Source organism: Neodiprion pinetum, chromosome 5, assembly GCF_021155775.2.
Source record: "Neodiprion pinetum isolate iyNeoPine1 chromosome 5, iyNeoPine1.2, whole genome shotgun sequence".
Lineage (NCBI taxonomy): Eukaryota > Metazoa > Arthropoda > Insecta > Hymenoptera > Diprionidae > Neodiprion > Neodiprion pinetum.
This window is the reverse complement of record NC_060236.1, coordinates 3,334,774-3,354,831: the sequence shown is the minus strand read 5'-3', so window position 1 is coordinate 3,354,831 and position 20,058 is coordinate 3,334,774. Positions and strand designations below refer to the sequence as shown.

Sequence of the window (20,058 nt, the reverse complement as noted above, 5' to 3'; positions counted from 1 at the left end):
GTATATATTTTACCCTATAATTTCATTGATATTGTAATCTTGTTGTTATATTGCTTAAAGTGACGAAATACTTACTAAACCATGATAACAGAAACATATTTGAATTTACGTCAACTATAAACGTTATAATTATATATGTCAAGTTACTTAGGTTATTTCGCAATATTTATTTAATTTTCTTTTACTTCTTACAATAATTATCAACATGCAATAATAATCAATACAAAGAATAATAGAGCAACGTGCGTTTCTTTAAGAGTTTAAATAGTATTATTTATTGATAGATATATACATTTTCTTAGGTGCTTACAACTAAGGATCTTTTTTTGTAACGTAATTTGATTTGGCGGTATTAAAATCCAAGTAAATAATGTAACAGTATTACTTTGATTCGATTATGGATTTTTCTTTAAAATTTAACACATCAGCATACTTATTTTCAATAAAAAAAAATTACAACACTTGATGATACTTACAATTAGGTACACTGCTATTGTACATCAGTACTGCAGAGCTTTCTTGATTTTTTTCACCAATTGGATGAACAATCGTACTAAATTATGAAATGTATGGTATGCACACGTTTTGGAAAAAAGACACTTAACGATATTTGACTATATTTTTATATTTTTATAACGTTCGATGACAGCCAATTGATTTTAAAGTTAAAAATACTCTGTAGTACATGTATACAGTAGGCATGGGGCTATAAAGTGTAGTTATCTTGATTTTGAGTTCTAACACAGACCAATAAAAAAATCGGAAATCAAAAAAAGGTGGATTACAAATATCGATACACCTCACGGTTGTTATAAATAGTTGTAGAGAAATCAAATGTTCACGCTAAAATAAAAATGACAGTAGTCACTAGTGTTCTAAAAAAACTTCCAGTATCTGAATCGTAAGTGTCCAAATCGGTGCGCGAACTGTATTCTCTATTTCGATCATTTACTTGACTGGGTTCAGTTGATTAATTTAGAGTTAATGAACTTATCTGGTTGTCATTTCAAGATTTCATCTTGCATATTTATGTTTCATCAGCAAGTCTTGTTTCGATACATTTGCTATCGTTGCATCTAATATAATCTATAATGAATATCTAATCCAATCTATTTAAATATCCTATTAAATTATAATTATTTCTGCACAATAGTATCTAATGATGTTATTAACGTGTATATTTCGAATAAAATATGCAAATCATATTTCTTTACTTTTTAAATGTAATATTGGTTCTATTTTTCATCAATTCATCTTCAGAACAGATTTGTGAATAAATCTGTACATGATTTCATTTTGCAACCCTAAGTAATATTCTTTATCTAACAAAAAAATTGAATGAATAAATACAAAACTTTTTAAATTTGCCTAGGTCGTTTGAGAAAAAGAATCCATAGTTTTTCCAGCATATGTACATCGTTTATTCGTTTTATACAACAAATTTTTAGATCATAATTAGTTACCAACAATACGTCTTTACAGTGTATAATTTAAAATCCAGGATCCCATTCGCATTTCTGCTCTTCGTCAACCAAATTGTAGCAAACCAGGGTATCACCAGACTGAAATTTAACCTCAGGATCCTTCAGTCTGAGACCGCATTCCACCCCATTTTTAATGGTTTCAACTTCAGACTTGATATGCCTTAACGATTCTAACGGACCTGTAAATCAAGATATCTGAGTAGCCTAATTTTCTAATAGATTTCCTAACTTACAAACTGATGAATATGTGTATATTTCTCACCTGAGTGAATCACTTCCTTTCCACGCACTAATTTGAATAATGCAGATTTTTTTAGCATTCCTTTTACGCATCGACATCCAGCTACGTAAGCTGTTTTCTTTTTCTCAGATATCTCAAATTGTTGCAAAACATTTGCTTCACCTAAATTAACAAACTTTTTTTATCAATATTTTCGAACTTTATTCACCCAAAATAAAAATTTTTATCGATAATAACACACCAAGAATATCTTCTCGTTGAACTACGGGAAGCTTTCTACTTATTTCATCTTTTAAATCGTCGATTAGTTTGTAGATGACGTTAAATGGCCGGATCTGGACACCATTCTCCTTGGCTAGAATTCCAACTTTACCTGGTGTCTCAACGTTGAAGCTATATATTATAGCTGGAATGTGATACGAGCAACTAACGATTGACATTGCAAATAGTGAGTATATTAAATTTTCTATCATACTTTTCACAAAGATTCGATTTTGTTTTTTTCTTTAAAAAATCCCTGGCTTTCCTCAACCATTTCTGTGATGTAAAATTTTTTAACGATTTTTCTTAATGTCCAGGAAGAGTAATCGCTCACCGTTAAATGCATCCGCTAAATCAATATCGGTCTCTGTGACGTTTCCAACACCGTAATGAATTAGGTTAAGCTGGCACGCGTTTGTGCTAGAGTAAGTATCCAGTACGTCTAATATAGCTTCAACAGATCCACCAACATCGCCTTTGATGATGACGTTAACCTTGAGCGATCCGTCATCGCGGGGTTTTTCCTTTTGTCGCGGACCGGTCGCTCTCATTTTATATCTTATTCCCAACGCTCTTTTTTGCAATAAATTTTCTCTGTATTCCTAAAATCACAAACTGTTGAACAAAGATTTTGCCGTAGATTTTATAGGATTTAACTTACAACAAGATGTTGCTGGTGTCTTTCCTCTGCAGCTTTCGCGTGCTCCTTGGCTTTCTTCTCAAACTCCTGACTCATCCTGTACTTGATTACATCTTTTGCTCTCTTTTCGCTTTCAACTTCAAGTATCTCATCCCCAGCAACTGGCATCTCGCGCCATCCAATGACCTGCACAGCATCGGACAACTTACCTTCCATCACAGGTTTACCATCTTCATTAAACATTGATCTAACTTTGGCCCAGGCTTTTCCACACACTAAATAAATAATTTTTGTATGACAGATCCACTTTGAAGCAACTGCCACTCAATTATAGAAAAATCTTTTGTTGCAGTACCGAGAATAGATCCTTTTCTGAGGGTTCCACGCTGAATCAATACAGTTGCAAGCTTCCCACGTCCTGGATCAATGGATGCCTCAATTACAACTGCTTCCACAAGACCTGTAGGATCTCCCTGGAGACTCATCACTTCTGCTTGCGCTGCGATTGCTTCAGTCAGGTCGGTCAAATTAATTTTTTTCAGCGCTGAAATATTTATGCTCTGCACGTCTCCACCTAGATCTTCTACTTGTATGCCATTTTGTGCCAGCATTGCCTTTGTCCGTTCCTAAAAACGAGAAGATTAAATCATCCGTTATTAATGGATACCAGTGAATGCATCTCCGATTTGGCGATACTAACATACGTTTAATTAATTTTGTGTGTGACAAACACTAAGAAGTTGCTTCGTTTACAACGTTTACCTACAATATCAGCATCTGGCTTATCAATCTTGTTTATTGCTACGATTATCGGCACTTTAGCGTCCTTTGCCATTCGAATGCTCTGAATTGTTTGTTCCATCACTCCATCATCCGCGGCTACCACTAGAATAACAATATCTGTAACATGTGCACCTCTAGCTCTCATTGCGCTGAATGCCGCGTGTCCAGGAGTGTCCAAAAAAGTTATCCTTTCATTGGTGTCAAGGGTAACTGAAATGAGAATCACGATAAGTCTTACAAACAGAAACATGACAGTATAATCTTTGCACTCAATGAGACTTGAAATGTACAAGTCCTCACCATTAAACGCTCCAATGTGTTGAGTTATCCCACCAAACTCAGAGTCCACAACTGCTGTGCTACGCAGCGAGTCTAAGAGTGTTGTTTTTCCATGGTCAACGTGGCCCATGACTGTAACTACTGGATGACGTTTTATCAGAACAGCCGGGTCTGGTGGAGGCCTGAATAATACGACTGCTTACAAATCACATTTAATTCATAACGCGATCTATGCAGCAGACTCTCAAAGATTTTTGAATGAAGAGTTAGGCAAAACCATTTAATTACAAGAAGCTTTGGTATGGAAATGAAATTATTTTATTCATATTCTATTGCTAAAATATACTGGATATTTACCGCCTTAGTGCATCCTTATTGGTGTCATCAGCAGACTCTGTATTATCACTGGGTTGCGATACGAATTCAACTTTTCTACCAAATATTTTAATGATTTCTCGGATTTCTTTCATATCATCTATAACAGAGTTGCGGTTTTTATAGAATCTATTACCACCCGTAAATTCCATAGCCTCAAATACTAAGCTTATATCCTTTTCTGCAGCTTGCGCCACTTCTGCGACAGTCATATTCTTCCATATTTTTACTGCCTCTAGCTGTTGCGTTTTCGATTTTGAAGGGTATAGAATAGGGCGTATCGATCTCTGTAATTTTATAATTACTCCTTCAGAGTCAATCATGAAATTTGAGATATACAAAGACCACGAACTAGGTATCACAATTATTTAGACTCCCGGTATTTATCTAATAAATAACATACCGCATCCACAGCTTTTTTACGTCTACACCATATAGTTGCATGAAATAACTGGCGTTGATCCCAAGTTATTGTCAATCCTTGATTAATATTAATTCCAATGACTTTATCTTTAGTTATGTCGTATAATCTCCGATAAAAACTGTAAAAGAAAGAAGCAACATTTAAAAGTTACAGATTTGTAGGCTAGGTGTGTTTAGGTTAGGTCTTACGTGAGTTGATAATTAAAACGTGTAGAGGTACAATTGTCAAGTATAAGCATAGTGAAGTAAAAATCATAGAAAATAACTATCTTTACGTTATGTTCGTTCTAATTATCAACAAATAAAAGTCTCACATTGGTTTCATTTGCTTTCGAATTACAAGGGCCGCCATACTTGACATAACACACTTTTTCGGATTGAACGCAGAACCAGCAGCCAATAACATCGCAGCTTTCTCGAAGCGCGAGTTCCACCGCGCTGAAGACGAAACAATGTTCAATACCGTTGCCGCGCCGCGCTGTAAATGCGCATGTCCGTACCTAAGGTAGTTAAATGTTACCTTAGTCTATACGTATTCCGTAATCTGCGTGACCCTGCATGAGTGACGAACAGCGCTCAGTGTTTCACGGTGCTGCGAGTTGCCTGTACGAAACTGGATAATCGGTGTAGTTGTATGACTTGTAATGATTGTGATTTTACTTACGTCGCAAACCGTATTTAGTTTCGCATGCCTTACTGCAGATAGCTAACCGAGAGTGTTTCACGTAAAAACTTTCATAATGGTCTCCGAAGCGTTGATAACTTCATTGCCGCATGAGGTAATCGAGTACATGCTGGAGCGTGAAAATGTCAAGATGACTGACATCATAAACCTCGCCTTGACTTGCAGACACTTGTATATAATAATTACAGGGAGCAACAAACTCTGGAGAGCGAAATTTTTCCAAAGGTATTTCAGTCTCAACAAACACGCCGACATTTCAAAATATTATATATACCGTCCAATTTAAATACCAAACACCTGCAAAACAAATAGATTTTCAGTTTTAACAAATTCAAACATAGTAGTGAATTATGTGATCAGCTTATATTCAATATGTCCTACAATATTCAATATTTTTTTCTTTTACACCTCGAGCATGGTATAAATAAATTAATGTAGTCGCCAATCTATTGCTACCATGTTACATCCTTCTGTTTATACTTATTACCCTTTATTTACAGAGAGACAAACTCTCATACAGGATATAATCTTTAGATTTACTCATATTTGGGATAAGCTCGCATTTCCTTGACGCTATAACTATTGATCCAAAAATTGTAAGATCAAAAAAATTCTAGAGTCAAGTATTAGCCCTTTAATGATTATTGAAAATCACATAATCTTGAAAGGTCTATTCGATTCAATTGAAAATAAAATTTTCTCATTTATCAGGTGGCCAGATCTAAAAGAAATTTACGAAACAACCGAGAGGACCAAACCACGAGTGTCGAATTGGTTGGACGAGATAAAGAAATCTGTAATGTACAGAAAGCGATTGCAGCATCAACTGTCCCTCATGTCTGCCAAGTATTATAGAAAACAAGAGCTTTCTAATTCCGATTTGATTGAATTCGATGCGCCAACGAATTTGAAAAACGAAGGATATTTACTGGCATGCCATTTCCTAATTGACGAGCTTATTACCCTTATCAATTGTCCAACAAAGTAGGTTTTTTGAATGCTTTTTTAACTTTACAAAGAAATTCAGTTTACTCTATAGCATAATTATTGTTGACACAATTAACATACTAGCATCTCAAATCATCTGTTTCAGAAGAAGCAACCTGACCCACAAGTACTATGCTTACAAAGTCATAAGATACCTTCGACAGAATTGCTTGAGAGAAGAGTGGCAGGCATATATTAATCTTCCGGCAAAAGACCAGATTTTAGAACGAGGTGCCGTTTTAGTTGCTCAATGGAGTCAGCCAGAGTTGCGAATTTCTTACTCGTCCATATCTGCGACATTGGATAGGATCGCTGAACAAGTCAAAGAACATCTGAGGGAGCAGAATCCTTCGCATCCCATTTTTTCAACCTCCAAAGAACAATTCGAATTATGGAAATTGGCCAACATTGATGACAATCAATGGAGCGGTGTAAATTCGAGACAAGTTATCACTGCACTTTGTGAAGTCATGTTCAAGCGGCTTTGTTTCCACGGAAATAGCGAGATGTTCTATTCGTCAGAGAATTCTTTTATTAACAGGGTGAATTTAAAAAAAAAAAACTTCTAATTTCTCATTGATACAAGCCGTTTTTTTTTTGGTTCTTGTAAACGATTGGAAGTGAATTGTTAAAAAATTTCCAGGTACTTGAAAAAAAACATGGTATTCCCATTACATTGGCAATAGTGTTTGAAAGTATAGCACGAAGGCTTGGAGTTCGGTGTGAGCCAGTCAGTTTTCCTGCGCACTTTTTGTTACGTTGGAAGGAGAAGTAGTAAGAAAATATCTGTTACTCTTTTTTCGATCGTTCGTACCAGTCCCCAATGATTATAATCCCAACTTCTTTCTTTTTCAGTACCCTCCCAGAATCGGAAGAAGATGAAAGTTTTTACATAGATGTATTTTATGACGGGCAACTACTGACCAAAAACAGTTGTCCTAAAATTAGCGGTACGTCACGATGTCCCATTCAACGGTATAACATTCACAATGCCGCCACTGCCATAGAGGTAATACAAGTGTTCTAATTGCATGTAATAGAGTTATCAGATTAGTAGCAGTATCGAAAATCAAAAGAGTAATTCACTTTTACCCGATGCACATGTCCAGGTTATCGGACGTATGGCAAATAACTTGGAAGTCGCTGGACGGCAACGCACTCAACTCAATAACAGAGCAGCTCGTCTTCGTTCAGCCTTAGAGCTTTTACATCTTGTACAGCCGTACGATACAAGTACCATATTACATCTTGCTCGCTTTTACATGCTCCATCAGATGGATCTAGCAGGTTTAGTCAACACGCTTAACACGATACAACGGGTAACTAAATATTATGGTAGTGTTGAAATGTGTTTATAATCGAACTTGTTCAGCTAGTTTCATACTTAACATGTTGAAGGATCTTGAGATTGGGTCAAGAGGACAGGCTAATCATATTTTACAAATGCTCCACGACTATGAACGGCACATGAAGGATGTTCCTGAGGTGAGAAACAATTGCCAATGATTCTCACATGAAAAATATAATAATCGGTTTATTGATTTATGAATCTATTTCAATTTTATTGTAGGAACACATATTACCAAAAAAGAGAACACCGGAAGTATTGTATGCCATTGGACTGATCATGAAACACCGAACTTATGATTACTTGTGTGTAATAACTGGATGGGATCCACATTGCGCAGCTACGACGGAATGGATGACCGAGATGGGCGTAGACGAACTTTGCGGTGGATCAAATCAGCCCTTCTATAATGTATTTGCTGAGGATGGGTCGTCACGTTATGCTGCCCAAGGTAAAACGCTTTGAAAAGAATGTTATGCTTTCTTCCATTTGATGGTTATAGTGTTCGTATCAATGAAAAATTCGCTGACGAATGCTTTCAACGATATTATACATATTACCCAAACTTCGCATCAGCGAGACTTCGCATTGGTGTCTCAAGTCAATAAACAAGTAACAATATTTGAATCTTGTTTTTATGATTCAGAGAATTTGATGCTTGCCTGCCCACCGAAGTGGGTAAATCATTACGAGATTGGAAGGTATTTCTGTAGATTTAATGAAACCCATTATGTACCAAACGAGGAAAAAGCAAGGGAGTATCCAGAGGACGAAGAAATACGAGTTCGCATAGTGGAAGCTAATTATATTCAGTAAGTACTACGTAACTACTGTCTAATTGTTTGTAACTTCATCAAATTTTATCCTCGTATGAACTACATCAAATCGCCAGGATCACCCGGTAATCTGTGCACTTTTTCTTTTCCCCTACAAAAATTGCATATCTCATTTATATTTGCAGATAAACTGGGAAGAATCACACGGTAGAGAATGTACTAATATATATGTACACTATCTGACCATTTTCCAATTTGACTATACGTTCTATTACAATAGAAACAACTGTTAGTTGTACGAGTTATTCCCATTCATAGGTTAACGTAGGGAAGTTAAATAAATAAATAACATGTTACGAGCGTACTAGTGGCTGAAAAATTTGACTGTGTGCGCTATTTTAATAACAGAGCCCAAGAAATGCAACTCAAGATGGTTACACCAAATTGAAAATTCCTTGTCAAACCTCCGGAACAATCAATAGGCATTCGTTGGTTTATTTATTTAGCGAGCAGTTTATCCTGGATGTTCCAGTTTTGGAGTCCAATCCCAGAGTTTTACGGACGTGAATTTTATTTCATACGGTAAATACAATATTCACATCATATACTCATACTCTGAACCAGGATTGTCGATTCGAAATGACTGAGTCCAGGGCAGTGGCACTCAAGCACAAGTACACAGCCACCAAAGAGTCACTTTGCCCATTGGATGAAAGCATAATTATTCTCAATAGTGTTGAAGTTTCATTCAAGACTCATTGCCTGAAAGCTCAGAATAACTTGAGTTAAAAATCCAAACAAAACTAGATTAAGCATTCTGCAAGTATTTTACACAAGTATAAAAATAAATGCGACTAATGTACTGATACAATATTTGGTTTACTAATAAATATAGACGATGTAGCATCCGAAGCTAGGCGTGCACTAGCGCCTATAAAAACACTTGTATTGCGTCATATGGCAATTGTTTTTTACTCAATTTGTTTAGTTAGATGCAAGTAGTATGGTTATTGTTAATCATCCACGTCATTATTATTTAGCATTAGATTCTTTCACGTTTTGATCAACGCTATGAGACTATTTGTTGATTTGATTGTCAATCATTTCGTTTCATATAAATAGGGACAATACATCACAGTCAAAAATATATTAAAGATTAAGGCTACAAAATATACGAACAATGATAATGAACAAAAGTCAAATAATCAGTAAAAGTGTTGACCTTACAAAGAGATTAACTTCTGACAAGCAATGAGGGTGAAATTTCCCCCGAAAAATCTTGTACTCTTGGAGCAGACTGTAAGGATCGAAGCCCTTCAACGTTCATTTTTATTTGTTTAGTTCAACTTAATTACTTTCGTAACACAATCATTTCATGCAGAATTGTTTGATCTTTAATTGAAAAAAAAATAAATAAAAAATTTCACGAGCTTTAATAGAATCCCATATTTTTGAAATGGATTTTCCACTGGGTATATTTACACTCATTGCCACGAAAGGTAAACGGTTTTGATTATTAACAAGTTATTATAACGCGAAAACACTATACTATGCCTGTGAGAGGACAAACTTACACATTAGGTATTGATCAAGAAACATTGCTTTAAAACCACAGATGTCAAACATTATAATCTTGCCTATAAACTTTAACAAAGTACAATTTTTACAATGTATACTCAAGGAACAACCCAGTTTTACGTGTATAAGAAAAAATATGGTAATTGACAACGCAAACAAATGATAAAAACTGTTGTAAAATATTCATGTCATCAGTGGTATTATGTATTGTAATATACTTTTCTCTTCCTAGATCCAGAAATTGATGTTTCATTCGTATTGGTCACCTTCAATTGGCTAGTTTACTTGGAATTAAATTTTAATTGCTAATTGCAACGATCGTGTTCATCGTTGATTACAAACAATAGGGCAGAAAAATATTAAAATGTTTCATTTGTAATGCTTTATTCAAACCATATTTTATTCATTTGTAAATAAATAATTTTTGCAATATTTATGAAATCTAACATCAATTTGCAATTATTTTTTTCTCTATTTATTCGTCCTTAAACATCCACAAAAAGTGTACAATATGCACAGCGCGAGGAACACTTAAATTATTCTGAAATTGACGATATCAGTGTTTCTAATGACCTATTACACAAATTTCGAACATACTTCAAAACATCTCTTCTTGCCATCAACTCTATTGCAATACATTGTAAAGTCTATGAATTTATAATTAAATTGAATAGTAGGAAAATTAATTGCTTGTAGAAGTTATATTTAATGTACTGTAATTAGCACATAACGATTCTGTAATTTTCTTCTAACCTGAAATCAAATTGCAGATTGTTAATATCCTTTTTTCCGTGTTTACAAAGTGAGTATAAAATGGTTGAGAAACAAGTATCAGATATATTTCCATTCAGTCAGTTGGACTCACCATGTTTATGCGGTTGATACAATGGTGGAGACCAGCTATAATTATTGCAGTTTGAAATAGGGTCGGGAAGTAAATTACTACCCAGCGAAGATGTCGATGGTCCCTCATAGCCCAGGGAAAGTGGAGATGGTACAGAATTACTTGAACAGTTACTGTTCTTACATTCACCGGCTAAATTTTGCCTACAAATAGAGTAATTGGTTTTGCTGAGAGAACGAACAATAAATGAGTAATCACTTATTTTGAAACATTTGAAATCTGCTGATGAGAATTAGTATCGTAAGTACCTCAGTTTGACAAGGCAGGCGGCCGTATCTTCTTGCAAACAAGGTGATAATTGAATTGTTTCCAACAATTTTTCGAACTCTGATATTTTCGTCCTGTCTTGATCACCAGCAGTTTTACCAATAGATAACGGCAATGATTGTTGCAGAGACGAGATGTGTCTTGACATAATTTTATTGCTGCCAAGAGCCACTGCGACAGAAAGAGAAAGCAATGACAACCTCTCGATGACTTGTAAATAATTCCAAAATACAGTTAGTTGTGTTATAAAGCATCATTAAAGTGAAGAATTTAGAGACTGCTAATCCTGTGCAAATTTTTGTAACAGGCACTCTACGGGTACGTGAATTTGAGTGGATCTAGCGCCATGAGAATATATGTATCTCCTTTGTCAGAGGAAGCCGTTCAATGTACAAACCCATAAGACACACAAAACCCCATTAGATTGATCATCTTCAGAAGTCTTTAGTCAATGTTAAAAGTAGCATAAATTTTAACTGATACTGGAATAATTGACTTATATTACATGAGAAAAAAGCTTGACAACAGCTTCGTTAGCAAACTTACAATCTGGTACCATCAGGTCAGATGTTGTAGGCACGTTGGTATCCACACTTTGACTTCCTGATGCCTTTGCCACGTCTTTTTCGCGATCTACTGAGTTTGAGCACGTTGTAGGTTCGGACCTAGTTGTCTGAATTCCCGAAGCGATAGCTTTGATACTATCTTGATGAAAAGTATTATCAGCTTGATGTACTTCAGGCCTTTGATCGGATGGCAGTTGAGATTGACATAAATGTGCAATCGAATGAGACTTATGCGGACCCGGGAAATTTGGGCCAGTGTGCAAGTCGTCCAACTCAGAATGCTTGTGTGTGCAATTGGCTGCAGTGTGAGAGGGAGTCATTGTGCCTTGACGCATTGATACTGATCCAGTGTGTTGCAATGTTGCCGGAACATTTTTAGAGTCACAATTTTCATCCGGATGATGATTTGGAACCAATGATGAGGACCACAAAGACGGGTCGCTCCAGGCAGACTTCCGATCTTGCATTTCAAACAAGTGAAGAAGCATTATTTCATCCTCCAAGCCATCACCTCTTCGTAACCTTGTTAATCAAAATGTAATTACGTATTATTATGTATATTCCTATAACCATTAACCCTCCATGGTCACATGTTCTGACTGTAATATGCTGGTCACACGGGGACACAATGACCCCAGCCGTGTTTGAACATCTGCTGCGTTGACCGTATCGTTTCGAATGATTCATAAAAATTCAGGATATTAGTTTGAACATTCTAGAATGTGAAATTGACGGTATTGTATATTAATCGAATTTAAAAATAGCGAAAAAAAATCAGCAAGGAGTCAATGCGTGAAAAATGCCATTTTTTACTTAAAAAATCATAACTCTTGCAATTTTAACTTTTTTTTTTCATAACATTTTAGGGTGATACTCTTGAGATATGATAATTTGAGGAAAAAAATAGCTCCATAGCGAGCATTCCAAAACTGGTATTTATTCTACTATCTGGAGGATTCATTTCGGAGTGAAATAAAGTAGCGCTAGACGGTAGGCTAATCACCTTCGCCAACAACTTAGAGTAGTTTTAACTTAAAGCTGCATATGGGATCGTTTAGACCTCTGGTGACCACAAAGGGTTAAGATTGACAAAGGTCTATTCTCCCAAATTACAGGTATACCTGGTAGCATCTCTGAAATTTTCACGAGCCTCTTGCGGGTCGACTCGTTTTCTGGGTAACCATCCAACCAATGACTCCGCAGCCTCAACATCATTTTCTCCTTAAACCAAAACACTAAACCTTTTCAATTCATTGAATTTAGTGTGACTCATGTGCGCAAGTATGCCTAGACAATAATGCGTATTGCATAAAACACACGTCAGTACTTGGGTAAACCTATTTCAAAAGCATACCAAGGGATAATAAAACAGAATTATTTGCAAGTAAATATCGATCACGGAATTCCTGAATTTAATTTTTGCCACACCACACTCCCACGTTTTCCTCACTTTTCGGTGCGTCTAAACAAAGAGTGAAGTAGTACTTTTAAGCCCTAGGGAATAAAAGATTACTCTTAAAACTACGTTTAGTGGGGGGTGGGGGGGGAGCTCGGAAAACATGGTGTATCGTGTACTATATACGACAAATCTACCCGAAATTTCTTAGTGGACTCACTTTTGAATATTGGTTTCGTTACAAAATTTCACTCAAACCAGGTATTGCTATTCAGTTTAAAATTACATGTAAATAGACACTCCAGAATTGCTGTCAAAAAGCGAAGTAGGTTAAAAGGCCGATTGGTCGCCTACAGGTAGATACACAGAGTTTGCCAACTCTGACCATTTAATTTCAACTAGTTGATTAATGCACATAAATATGGGTAATATTGGAAACTCCGACAGAAAGTTTTCAGAGTTAGATGCGAAATACAGTAAATTTCGGTATCTCTTGCTTTGGTTTACATAATCATAGAATCTGAATAATTGAGCAACGAAGTCGCCAGAAATTTTCAAGTCAATCCCTCTAAATATTCTTAGGAAAGAGTGTAGGATGGTTGGAAGCGAGATCTTCCTTGACACGTTCCCCTTCCTGTTTTTCGTTAGCGGGCTTCTCATTTTCAGCATCTTTATCTAACTCAGGGTCACTATCGCGCCAGTTGCGCACAAGCTGCCTATCCTCAACTGAAGATCCCCCGTTGGAGCTATCACCTAGGTCATTAATCCATAGATTACAGTACGACCGTGAGATGTGAAATTTTCCCATTTGTCTGCTTAGATAAATGCATACAATTATACATTTGCCGATATTACACAAATGTATGTACATATATACGTGAATATTTTAAATATATCTACCCTGGAGATGAAATACATTTTTTTGTGTATAGATGCTGCGAGAGAGTTTTCTAGGTACATTGAGTTCTACATTCTCTTACCGGACATAGTTTCGTCATCAACGTCATTTTCATCATTAGAATTGTCGTCCAAGATTCCCAGATTAGTATCATGGTGGTCACAGTCATCCAAATATATGTCGTGTTCGCTGAGTTCCTGTAACAAACGATTCAAGCACCGTAAGTAAAGCATAATACTGACAATGAACCCAAAATGACTTGTAAAATAAAAATCTACATCCAGTTCAATTTAAAACACAGGATTACTATGTTGGGCACACTTGCAATTTAAGTAAAAGTTCATTCTGCGTGTTGAATACTTAGTGGGTAGCTATTGAATTCGTAAATTTACGCCAAACACAACTGCGATTGTTGCATACGTTTATTGAATAAAGTACCCGAATATTACGAACGTGATAGCCTGATTGACTGTAATTTTTTGGAGAAACGTTACAAATTATCCTTACGCCGCTATCACTGCTACTGCTGCTGGACGAAAGTGTGGAAGGCTGCTGATTGAGCATGGTAGGAGAGGAGCGGGATGGAACTGGTGAATGGCTCACCAAGGCCTGACAATCTCCTGCTGATCCATCAGTTTGACAAGATCCTCCGTTCCTTGGAGACCTTGTTGCCGCGTTTATACTACCAGCTCTTTGCTGTTTCATGCTTGTTTTCGAAGAAGGTGAAGACAATGTGGAAACTGAACCAAGAAGTCGAATATTTTTTACGTCTCTCAGCTCACGCATTGGCAATAGCTGTGCCGTGCTGCTAGGAAGGATTCTGCTTCCACTCCCTGTGCCAGTTAGACTTCCACTAGGCACTATATTCTGTATTGACCTGAAAAAAGGATGTCAACAGTGATAGAGTATTGAAGTTGGCACCTTCTTTATAAGATACCTGATTCTAGAAGGCAGCATCTTTGTGTGCGATTTTTTTTTATCAGAGTTACAAGCTGTGAGAGGCAAACAGAGGAATGAAAGAAAGAAGATTTAAAAAGGAAAAACGAGAAAGCTAGAAACCTGGTGGAAGTGATGTTAACCGGTGAGAAGGGATCAAAAATACGCAATTGGACGCAGTTGGGACTGAGAAGAGGGTCTCCTGCGCCCGAGAGTTGCTGCTGCTGGGTGGAGGATGTTCCAATGGATTCAGCTGATGGATCACATATAGTAGCTCCGCTACTTGCTCTTGTAGCCGTCACTGCATTCCGTGATATTTCTATAGCTAATCGCTAAACAAAAATAAATTGATTATGTTACGAATAAAATATTGATTGGAAATAATTAATCTGTTGGTGATTAGCTGGAAGTTTCTGTTCCACATAAATAGAATATGTTTCTGAACCGTGTGATTGGAATATTGAAAGCTCTTATTACCTCTTTCAGCTCATTTATTTGCGTCGCATACTGATTCTGAACTGTGACTAATTGACTGATGTACCACTGCTGATCTCTACAGCGTTGAAAAAATGTTGGTGGTCTCACTTGGAATCTGAGTAACATTCAAGGATTAGAAACATTCTACGGCTTCAAATTTTCTGCTGTTAGGTAAGGTGAATTCAATTCAATCAAATTTTGAGTAAAATGTTTGTTCTCGTTATGTTTGACTTTCAAAAATGTTGTCACAGTGTTCATATAGGAGGAAAACAAGAAACGCACCTCAATATCAGCGTGTCCAATTCTGTGTTCAAATATCCCTCAGTCGCAAGTAAGTCCAGTCTAAAGAATCTATTATAGCCCCAACATTCTCCAATTTCGAAGTCAGAGGCAAACTCTCGTACTATATTTTTACTAGTATCCCTGGAGCCCTGATGTATCATTTCAACTCTATACTCATACCTATGATTGGAGTGAAAGTGTAAATTCGTTAACGTATAGTCCACCTGAGTTAGTCTATAATATAAAGTGAAAGTGCCTTACTTTGACGTTTCCGGCAATCCAGCGCTGAGCTCTAAAAAGACGGAAAGGTAATTTCCTCTGACTACTCCATTTCCATCCGGATAAACTTTTAACCGCCAGCAAAGTCCATTGACATGCAGCGGTGCCGAGTAGACCGGATCTGCCTTCAGTTGCAATTGAGTAAACTGTTGCATTGCAAATGTCGCGCTATCATACCCCGGCACTATTTCACTGAAGCGCAAAACATAATTGCATTAAAATTAAGGCAACACTAGACTTGATACATGGCAATAGTCCAGATAGGTGTAATGTCATTATAATTACAATGCTGAATACGATAGAAGCGCAGATTTATTTTGAATAGATGTATCTACTCTGTGCATTATCAAGCAGCCGAAAATCTGTGTACCTGTGAAAATCGGCAGGTACAGGTGCAGTGACGAAACTAGCCATTGGTTTTTTTCGGACTTGATGTATCATTCGGGAGAGCTCTGCACTTTTTACAATAAGTTCTGAACGGGTACACGAATGAAGCTGGTGTTCAACTTCTTGCAGCAGAGCTTCGAGTTGTTCAGTTTCTTGAGTGAGAGAATTCTTCTGACCCATCAAAGTCAGAAGTTTGGCCTTTAATTGAGAATCGAGACGAGCAATCATTAACTCAACAGCATTCCTTATCTCGCGCACTCGCTCATCTTTTGCTGCTCTCACAGACTCGACATTTCTTTCCTGTATTGAAGAAATGTAAAAGTTATTCAAGCACCCAAACTGCCTAAAATAGAGGCATTGTGAAGTTTTTTACCATAAAGTGCACAACTGCGCATTTTGCTGCCCTAGACTTCGGCACATGGCGGACGTAGCTTATCCATTCATATCCGTATAAACTTACCACTTCTTGTACAAGACTTATGAGTTCCATAAGCCGTCGTTTTAGCTGTCCAACTTCGTCCTTAATTTGAGTAACATGCTGCTCATAAACTTCCTCCAAAGGTTTAAATGTATGTCCAGAATGAGTACCCCCCCACAGAGCACACTGATGGCAGATACAGCGACGGCAGGTCCAACAATAGACTGATAATTTTTCATGATGCGTTGTGCACCTGTCAAGTAATCATTTGTTTAATAAAGACAGCTGTTCTGAATTGGCGAGAGTCTCATAATTATATACAAATTTAACCTCGAGATATCAGTACCTTGAAGCTTATCAAAATAGGGCGAATCAAGATCAATCGTACCTAATGTTACATAGATGCTCAAGAAATAAACAATTTTGAATAGGTATTGATTTGTCGTGCATATCGCAAAGATAATAACAAAGTCAAAGGACATTACAACACAATAAAAATCTCTATTACACTTCTTTTTCTCACTCTCCAACTTTTACTATGAGTTATAGTGAAGGCATTCATCAGCATTAATGAAAATAACCCTTGATCGATAAACAATGATCCTCTTATAAATACGCAAGAGAGTAATGTACAGACAAATAGAATGGCTGAATGTACAGATTCGTAACAAAATTAAATTAGAGTTACAAATTCATAGGACTAATTGATGCACATGTAAACTTTTTACAGGATGAAAATACTCAAAATATAGGTATGCAGTACAAAACGGCGCAGGATGAAAAGAGAAAAAAAGAAGAACAGGTGTCATTGCCATCTCAGATTGTCTTCTCTAACGAAGTGAATCTGACGATTGTTACTCCAGTACATTGTTTCAAAAATGATAAGGCTGATTGGCTGTGTGATCGGTTAGCAAATATTGTAAAACTGAAAACAGATGTAGAATTAGAAGCAAATTAGGGTTCGGAATCTATACCTATCCCTTGATGAGTCTTCGTGACGTGAATTGGATATGCCGACAGCTTGAAGCGTGTCAAGCTGTTGAGTCACTTCTTCTACCCAACGACAATTAACAAGTTCATGGAGATGGAGAGACGCACGACAATGGGGGCACTGGGAACGCTGCTCTGTCAACCAACGCCTGATGCAGACGTAGCAGCACAATTTGCTGCAGTGTGGACAAAGATGAGCGTCCCTCAGCTTTTCCATACAAATGAAACATCGAAAAACTTCTGCCAGTGTCTGGAATCAGATTCATTTGTAAATACTTGCAAGAAATATGACATAGAAAATAATGGCAAATCTTTTCATTTTCAAGGCAGTCTATGATTCTTGATACTGTTGTCAGGGTAAAGATTAAGACTGAGGGTTTAGCATAGCTTAGTATTTTCTTTCTCTAGGAATGCTTCACAAGCTTACTGAGCTTGGCAGCTGCAAACAAAGCTGTTCCATTTTGATGCCTAAAAACAGGGTTAAACCCCAAAAATTGTGAAGCAATTTTGATCACTTTGAAAAGGTCTATATTGTAAAACTGATGCGATGATTAGTGACTATGAAAGTTTTTATTCTGCCAATCATTTGTCATGATTATGTTTTGTTAACAATTGAACAGGAAATTGTCAATGACGAATGGACAAACCAACTGATGTAAAATCTTTACCTATTTTCACATACAAACCTCGACGCTGTGGTCATCGGCGCTTTTCATAACAGCAGAAGAGTCTCTGCTTGCCATTTTAACCTTAAAATTTGTGAATAGAACGAGAATAAGTGGATTTCTTCTTCTTCCTTTCCCTTGAGATGATAAACGGGAAATAAGTGGATTTAAATTAACATACTACACTAAATGTCATCACCATCTCTCGTGAATGATGTAAATTGACATTTCAACCAAATTGGTATATTCAATTCCCAACTCTGGATTTACCCTATTTATGCCATGTTTGGAAAAAGTATTGCTCGTTGGTAATACGAAGAATTCCTATCAATCACTGTTCAATTTATCAAAATGTGTTGTTGTCGTTTGAAGTATTACTAGTAAAATTCACAAAAATGCTCTGGGTATCCAATTCATGAAATCCACAGATTACACTTCATCGCTCTTAACATACCATGTTTTGTACCAGGCAGATTTCATACGGACCATGGCAGTTATTAACCAATCGTACGGTAGGTTTACAGGTTTATCTAAATTTCGCACTCCATCGCGCAGATCGCGTATTACTACATGATGTTAATCCACTGATATAATATACTATAGAGATCCCGTGAAACGTTATTATTCCATAAGTTTCGTCTCAGTGCGTTTGCGTCACTGTGGATTGCGTACTGCGTCCGCATTTAGAGACGCGTGTAATGCATGCACTAAAGTTAAAGTTTTCGCTGACTAACTTATCGAATATTAATGTTATTTTATATTTTGGCCCATGGGAATCCTCTATTTCTATAGTAGTTATATGTACAGATCAGTGTATTAATCACGGTCTCGCATACAGGTCTGAAAACGGTAGTGGTTAAGTTTTGGAGGCTGTCTTTTTCGTTCACACTGACGGCCGAAAGCGCTGACAGATAGGGGTATTTTAATCAATCAAGGAACTGTCAACTTCTTAATACCAGTCATAATAATATAACGTAAAACAGCAATGGAATAGGACATTACGTCGTGTACTGTGATTGATATGCGCGGCATCGTGTACAAGATTTGAAATGAACTGGGGGATTTCTCATGTCAACCGATCTCATTAATAAATGGCGAATTCGATTTACAGCAAAAGTGCATGCTAGTACAGTTCCTTAATTTTCTAGCCTTTTCATTGGCTGAAGGCTAGAATATTTGCAGAGAGTGCAACATATTTTTAAATAAATAAGTGAATTGGGTGCATTCCAACCAATATTAGCTCCAGTGCTGGCAACAATCTTTCATCTCTTTTGCGCTACCTAGTTCGCGGTTAGCTCTGCCTCTGTCCTAGGGAGTTTTCAGCTCTGCCAAGTAATTTCGGAACGCACGCATGTTAGTTTATGAGTTCATAGGTTCTAAATTTACCCCACAGTGCACCGAGCGTTAGTGTTTTTTATTGGCTGCGCTCGGAGTGCAGTGAATACGGTTTCCCCGGTTTTCAACGCATGGCAGAAGCAAAATCCTAGGAAAATGCAAGCGCGGTATGATGTGTGTTTGGACCTGCGTAAGAATGCGTGTATGATAAATGATAATGCAATGACTGCCGTCTCACAGTTATATGTGTGCATGTATATACAGTTTAAACATAGAGTATAATATACCTTAATAGCTGTACAGATGACAAAATTGTACAGTGAGGTTCGCGAGATCTACTCTGTAGAGCTCTGTAAGCTGTATAACGTGTGTACCGCGACATACTTACGCATAGGGAT

The 20,058-nt window shown here is 36.8% G+C and overlaps 3 protein-coding genes across 13 annotated transcripts; 1 reads left to right on the top strand and 2 right to left on the bottom strand.

Annotated features, from left to right (window-relative positions):
* Positions 1 to 337: 337 nt before the first annotated feature.
* On the bottom strand, positions 338 to 4,957 carry mIF2 (mitochondrial translation initiation factor 2). Of its 2 annotated transcripts, none has more exons than XM_046629486.2 (11): positions 4,801 to 4,957; positions 4,467 to 4,605; positions 4,046 to 4,350; positions 3,710 to 3,870; positions 3,393 to 3,619; positions 2,982 to 3,252; positions 2,648 to 2,901; positions 2,321 to 2,588; positions 1,967 to 2,131; positions 1,747 to 1,887; positions 338 to 1,663 (listed from the first exon to the last, which is right to left on the bottom strand). In XM_046629486.2, exons 1-11 carry the CDS (start codon positions 4,890 to 4,892, stop codon positions 1,491 to 1,493), a joined length of 2,196 nt encoding a protein of 731 aa, XP_046485442.1. In that variant the 5' UTR covers positions 4,893 to 4,957; the 3' UTR covers positions 338 to 1,490. The 2 variants fall into 2 exon arrangements, with proteins under 2 accessions (XP_046485442.1, XP_046485443.1); XM_046629487.2 differs by lacking the exon at positions 4,801 to 4,957 and adding an exon at positions 4,676 to 4,789.
* A 66-nt stretch (positions 4,958 to 5,023) lies between these two features.
* LOC124220503 (F-box only protein 21) lies at positions 5,024 to 14,280 on the top strand. 4 transcript variants are annotated; one of them, XM_046629489.2, is made up of 10 exons: positions 5,024 to 5,396; positions 5,883 to 6,155; positions 6,265 to 6,700; positions 6,802 to 6,932; positions 7,014 to 7,167; positions 7,268 to 7,477; positions 7,557 to 7,643; positions 7,729 to 7,957; positions 8,153 to 8,318; positions 13,926 to 14,280. In XM_046629489.2, the coding sequence occupies exons 1-10, from the start codon at positions 5,227 to 5,229 to the stop codon at positions 13,945 to 13,947; spliced, it is 1,878 nt and encodes a 625-aa protein (XP_046485445.1). In that variant the 5' UTR covers positions 5,024 to 5,226; the 3' UTR covers positions 13,948 to 14,280. The 4 variants fall into 4 exon arrangements, with proteins under 4 accessions (XP_046485445.1, XP_046485446.1, XP_046485444.1 ...); XM_046629490.1 differs by lacking the exon at positions 13,926 to 14,280 and adding an exon at positions 10,093 to 10,306; XM_046629488.1 differs by lacking the exon at positions 13,926 to 14,280 and adding an exon at positions 8,691 to 10,306.
* On the bottom strand, positions 9,744 to 18,920 carry LOC124220501 (uncharacterized). 7 transcript variants are annotated; one of them, XM_069136679.1, is made up of 16 exons: positions 18,507 to 18,920; positions 18,347 to 18,409; positions 17,645 to 17,910; positions 16,713 to 16,923; positions 16,236 to 16,552; positions 15,848 to 16,057; positions 15,587 to 15,766; positions 15,305 to 15,419; positions 14,951 to 15,159; positions 14,495 to 14,768; positions 13,974 to 14,088; positions 12,719 to 12,818; positions 11,578 to 12,119; positions 11,013 to 11,202; positions 10,726 to 10,907; positions 9,744 to 10,613 (listed from the first exon to the last, which is right to left on the bottom strand). In XM_069136679.1, exons 1-16 carry the CDS (start codon positions 18,525 to 18,527, stop codon positions 10,609 to 10,611), a joined length of 3,000 nt encoding a protein of 999 aa, XP_068992780.1. In that variant the 5' UTR covers positions 18,528 to 18,920; the 3' UTR covers positions 9,744 to 10,608. The 7 variants fall into 7 exon arrangements, with proteins under 7 accessions (XP_068992780.1, XP_046485436.1, XP_046485439.1 ...); XM_046629480.2 differs by having other exon boundaries at positions 14,399 to 14,768; positions 18,507 to 18,919; XM_046629483.2 differs by having other exon boundaries at positions 14,399 to 14,768; positions 18,596 to 18,918.
* Between the last annotated feature and the right edge of the window lie 1,138 nt (positions 18,921 to 20,058).

What these genes read in the sequence shown, in the direction of transcription:
- LOC124220501 (XM_046629480.2), bottom strand. Translation starts at nt 18,527, where the DNA reads ATGGTGATGACATTTAGTGTA. An exon ending in TGGTGATGACATTTAGTGTA is followed by an intron (nt 18,410 to 18,506) that starts GTATGTTAATTT and finishes ACAAATTTTAAG; the next exon opens with GTTAAAATGGCAAGCAGAGA. An exon ending in AATTTCAGAGATGCTACCAG is followed by an intron (nt 12,120 to 12,718) that starts GTATACCTGTAA and finishes TTGATTAACAAG; the next exon opens with GTTACGAAGAGGTGATGGCT.
- mIF2 (XM_046629486.2), bottom strand. Translation starts at nt 4,892, where the DNA reads ATGTTATTGGCTGCTGGTTCTGCGTTCAATCCGAAAAAGTGTGTTATG. An exon ending in CGAAAGCAAATGAAACCAAT is followed by an intron (nt 4,606 to 4,800) that starts GTGAGACTTTTA and finishes TTTCTTTTACAG; the next exon opens with TTTTTATCGGAGATTATACG. An exon ending in GACACCAGCAACATCTTGTT is followed by an intron (nt 2,589 to 2,647) that starts GTAAGTTAAATC and finishes TTGTGATTTTAG; the next exon opens with GAATACAGAGAAAATTTATT.
- LOC124220503 (XM_046629488.1), top strand. Translation starts at nt 5,227, where the DNA reads ATGGTCTCCGAAGCGTTGATAACTTCATTGCCGCATGAGGTAATCGAG. An exon ending in CTTATCAATTGTCCAACAAA is followed by an intron (nt 6,156 to 6,264) that starts GTAGGTTTTTTG and finishes CATCTGTTTCAG; the next exon opens with AAGAAGCAACCTGACCCACA. An exon ending in AGAATTCTTTTATTAACAGG is followed by an intron (nt 6,701 to 6,801) that starts GTGAATTTAAAA and finishes AAAAATTTCCAG; the next exon opens with GTACTTGAAAAAAAACATGG.